Source organism: Pistacia vera, unplaced genomic scaffold (assembly GCF_008641045.1).
Source record: "Pistacia vera cultivar Batoury unplaced genomic scaffold, PisVer_v2 Contig268, whole genome shotgun sequence".
Taxonomy (NCBI): Eukaryota; Viridiplantae; Streptophyta; class Magnoliopsida; order Sapindales; family Anacardiaceae; genus Pistacia; species Pistacia vera.
In genome coordinates, this window is record NW_022196077.1 from 990,626 (window position 1) to 994,836 (window position 4,211).

At 34.8% G+C, this 4,211-nt stretch overlaps 1 protein-coding gene across 1 annotated transcript; it reads right to left on the bottom strand.

Moving 5' to 3' along the window:
* Positions 1 to 2,997: 2,997 nt before the first annotated feature.
* On the bottom strand, positions 2,998 to 3,453 carry LOC116133322 (secreted RxLR effector protein 161-like). The gene has a single exon (XM_031419031.1). The coding sequence runs from the start codon at positions 3,451 to 3,453 to the stop codon at positions 2,998 to 3,000; it is 456 nt and encodes a 151-aa protein (XP_031274891.1).
* Between the last annotated feature and the right edge of the window lie 758 nt (positions 3,454 to 4,211).

Sequence of the window (4,211 nt, forward strand, 5' to 3'; positions counted from 1 at the left end):
GTCATGTCTACCACTGCATCAATAATTTTGTTTTTATTGGACATGAAAATTTCAATCTAAAATCAATCTTTGATAAGATATAGTCATGTTAAAACTGTGTGCAAATTTATTTATTTATTTATTTTTTCAACTGGATAAAAACACAATTGCCAATGGGATCCCTATCACTGGCAAATAATAACAAATTTCTAAAAGAAAAGATTAAAACCATGGTCATTGCATATTTAAATCCATATTTTAAGTTTCATCTCAAATTTCACATTGTTATTTTTCTGAATTGAAACTATTTCTTAGTAGCATTAAAGTATTTGAAATCCAAAATATGATGTTTCAACAATTATTGTCCTTCTCTTACCTGAAGACAACTATTAACACTATATGATAGAAACTATTTGTTACTCCTTGATTTTAGAGCAAGAGTAACATTGTAAAATGCGATATATATTTTGTTTACACGAGAGAATGAGTTAATTTTATGAAAATATTTATCATCAATTTTAAATTTTTAGACGAAAAGCAACAGTATATCTATGATATCATCTCCATAATGAGATAAAATGATAGAATTTAATTGGAACTTGTTGATTTGAAGCTAGATTGAAAGATTTTGATCAAAGAGCAGCAAAAGATGATAAGATTCTATTGTTGAATTTGTTGAACATCCAAATTATTTATACACCAAAATTAACCTTTACCCATAGAGATGACAATGGGCCCGACATTTTTGGGTACCCGGCCCAAAAGGGACGGGCTTTACCTGAGGTTGGCAGGCTTGGGCTTGGGCCTGGGCTTGATTTTAAGGCCTGACCTCGGGTACGGGCCAAGCATGGGTATATCTTTAGGCCTGGCCCGGCCCAAAAATTTTAGTATTAATTTTACTAATTTACCCTTATACTATATATTTAATTACAATATTATCCTACATATATATATATATATCCATTTTTCTCAAACCCTAACCTCAATTTTCATCCCATATTGAAGGTTTAACATGTTAAAATTATCTTTAAATGAGTTAGATGGGTTTGGTTCAACTTATAAATGTGGATTTCACCATAACATATTATGCACAGCTGAAAAGTTAGTATAATCAAATATTATGGAGTTTTAATTGCTCACTTATTGCTTAAATTATTTACGGAAATAGCTTTAATTAATATTTAAAAACTATTTCTAAAATTAAAAATATAAAAAAAATTTGAAATTTATTAATATTTTAAAATAAACATTATTAAAAAAGGTGGGCTTGGGTCGGGCCTGTGGTTATAAAAAACCTGTCAGGCCGGGCTTGGGCTTTGCCTATCATACCCGTAATGGGCTCAGGCCGGGCTTGGGCCTGTGTCATGAGGTCAGGCTTAGGCCTAGGCCAAGGGGTACCCGGTCCCGGCCCGGCCCATTGCCATCACTATTTACCCATTAGACAGAGGACAATGCAATAATTTGAATAGATTGAATCCTTATTGAAGCTAGCATCCATTTGTATTGACATAGACCACTATCTACTTTTTTTCCAAGTCAATGTTCTTGCTTCAAACTTATGGCAGAATTTAATTCTTTACGAACCAAAATTAATTTCTATCAACAACTGATTGTCCTTTTCTTGACTTCTGTGTTTCAAGGTCAATAAAAATTTATCCTGTTTTTCTATCAATTGGGTTAATAATAGAATTGATTGTCTCTATGATCGATAAATAACAATGGATCACTAAAATAACGTATCTATAACGCAAACTTTATTATTTGTCTACCAACTAATGTGAGAGTAAGTGGTTGCATTTTGGATTGGTTAAAAATTAGATTATGAAAGATTACATCATTTTAATGGAAGATTTAATTTCTATCAGCAACCATTGATCCTGACTTGAAAAATCTGGTTTGAAATGCAACGGGCACGGCAAGCACATCAACTACCGGAAAAATGTTAAAGAAGTTGTTAAAGTTCTATACATTCTAACGACAGCCTCAAGTTTCGTTAGATACTTAAACAAAATGCTGTGTTTTGTTTATACTCCGAGTCTCTGAGTTTTGAAGAACAAGCTGCTCAGGAAGATCAGAAGTACAAAAAGAACAAGCTGGGAGATGCTCAGGTTGTAGACTGTTTAAAGGAATTTATGATTTGTGTTTGATTATGTTATACTTAGTCTAAACACACACCTAAATCTACCAAATCACACAGATCAATCAAGAACACAAAAACACCAAATTACCGTGTTTCACTTATTCAAGGTTGAACAAGCTATATCCACGTTGAGCTCTAGAACACTGAGGCTCATTGCACTAGAGTTATCAAATGTGTTTACAGAGTACAACAATCATTTATCAAGAATTGCTCACTTACTAGCTAACTATTCACACAACCCTTTACAATAATCTTTGATCCTAGAGAAAGACTACCCAGCTCCTCTAATCCTTGAAGGAATCACAACCCCCAATGAACAATCTCACAGATTGTACAAAGATTAATCAGTTTGAGTATTAACAAGAACCTTAGCAAAAGTGAATGAATAAAGACATAGAAAAGAGAGATATTGCAATCTGTTGAATAGGAACATTTTGGGCTCTTTCATAGTGTTGACTTCAAGGTCATTTGCAGCCGTTGGATGCCTCTTGAATTGATGACCAGGATTTAAAGAGAAATAAAACTATAGTTCTTTAATTTTCCTTTAGACGACGCCATTGTGGGCTTCAACAATTAACAATCTCCACCTTGAAGCTTACAACTTCCCTTCAGCAGCTTCTCACTTGTACAACAGGCTTCTCAAGTGTTCTTTTTCATCTCTAATACATCACCTTATGTGCAGTAAGTCCAAGCAATGCTTGAACTTTGCGGCAGTCACCACTTTGGTCCCCATATCTGTTGGATTTTCTTCAATTGGTATCTTCATCAGGTTGAGTTGGCCATTTGAGATGAGATCTCTTAAGAAGTGAAACCTTACATCCACGTGCTTGGTTCTCTCATGGTATGCGAAATTTTTACTCAAATGGATGGCACTTTGACTATCTGAGTATACCGTCACAAGTCCATCCAGTAGGTTCTTTCAAGATCCCTTGAAGCCATATAGCTTCCTTGAATGTGTCAGTCATGGCTACATATTCAGCCTCGGTTGTGGACAATGCAACCAAGGGTTGTAATTGTGACTTCCAACTTAAACAATTACCCCCAAGAGTGAAACAGTAGGTTGTTGTAGACTTTCTTGTGTCTCTATCACCTGCAAAGTCAAAACCTGCATACCCAACCAGATCAAGTGAGGTGTTTCTTTTACAAAAGTCTAAGCCAACATGTACAGTGTTGTTAATGTACCTCAGCATCCATTTTAGAGCAATCAAGTGTTCCATTCCAGGATTGGACATAAATCTACTTAGCAATGATATGGCAAATGACAAATCAGGCCTAGTGCTAATCATGGCATACATCACCGATCCTATGACATTAGAGTAAGGGATGTTTTTCATTTTTAACACTTCAGTTTCAGCTTTGAGACACTGCAGCTTGCTAAGGATAAATTGACTTGCTAAGGGCATGATGACTAATTTAGAACCAGTCATCCAAAATCTGGAGGACGGTTTCTGTAAATAAGGCAATTGGTGAGAATTTCTCAGATCAGAGACCAGTGTGGCGTCTTGTAATACCCTCATTCAGAAATATGGTAGGGATTATTTTATAGTCATGGTGAATATATTTTACTAGTTTTATAAAGGAATTCCATAAAAAGTTTCAATAAGGGCGAAATGGTCATTTCACACAGAATCACATGTTCAAGTGAAAAGTGAGTATGATAAATATAATGTATTAAGTGTGCTAGCCATGAGAATAGAGTGGTAGAAAGATTATGGAAAATACACGTGATGTGATGCTGAGACAAATACGTGTTTGTAAAGTAATAGAAAGAAATTAAAGAATAAGGGTAAAATGGTCTTTTCACTCACAACTAGATGAAAAGGTAGTGAGTGAAAACGACCAAGAACATGTGTTAAATCCATTGAAAGTGAGGGTATATCGGTAAATGCACGAATGGCATAATTGGAATTATCATAAAAGTGCAAGGGCAATATATATATAGGCTTCAATTGACAAACCCTAGCCATTCTCATCCCTTGAGCACGCCACCTTCTTCCCCCATTTCTCCTCCATTTCTTCAAAGTCTTCCAAGAGAATTACATAAGAATTCATGCCTAAGTGAATATATGTTCATTTTGTGGCTTTCTAAGCA

Excerpts from the sequence above, each read along its gene's own strand:
- LOC116133322 (XM_031419031.1), bottom strand. The coding sequence starts at position 3,453 with ATGAAAAACATCCCTTACTCTAATGTCATAGGATCGGTGATGTATGCC.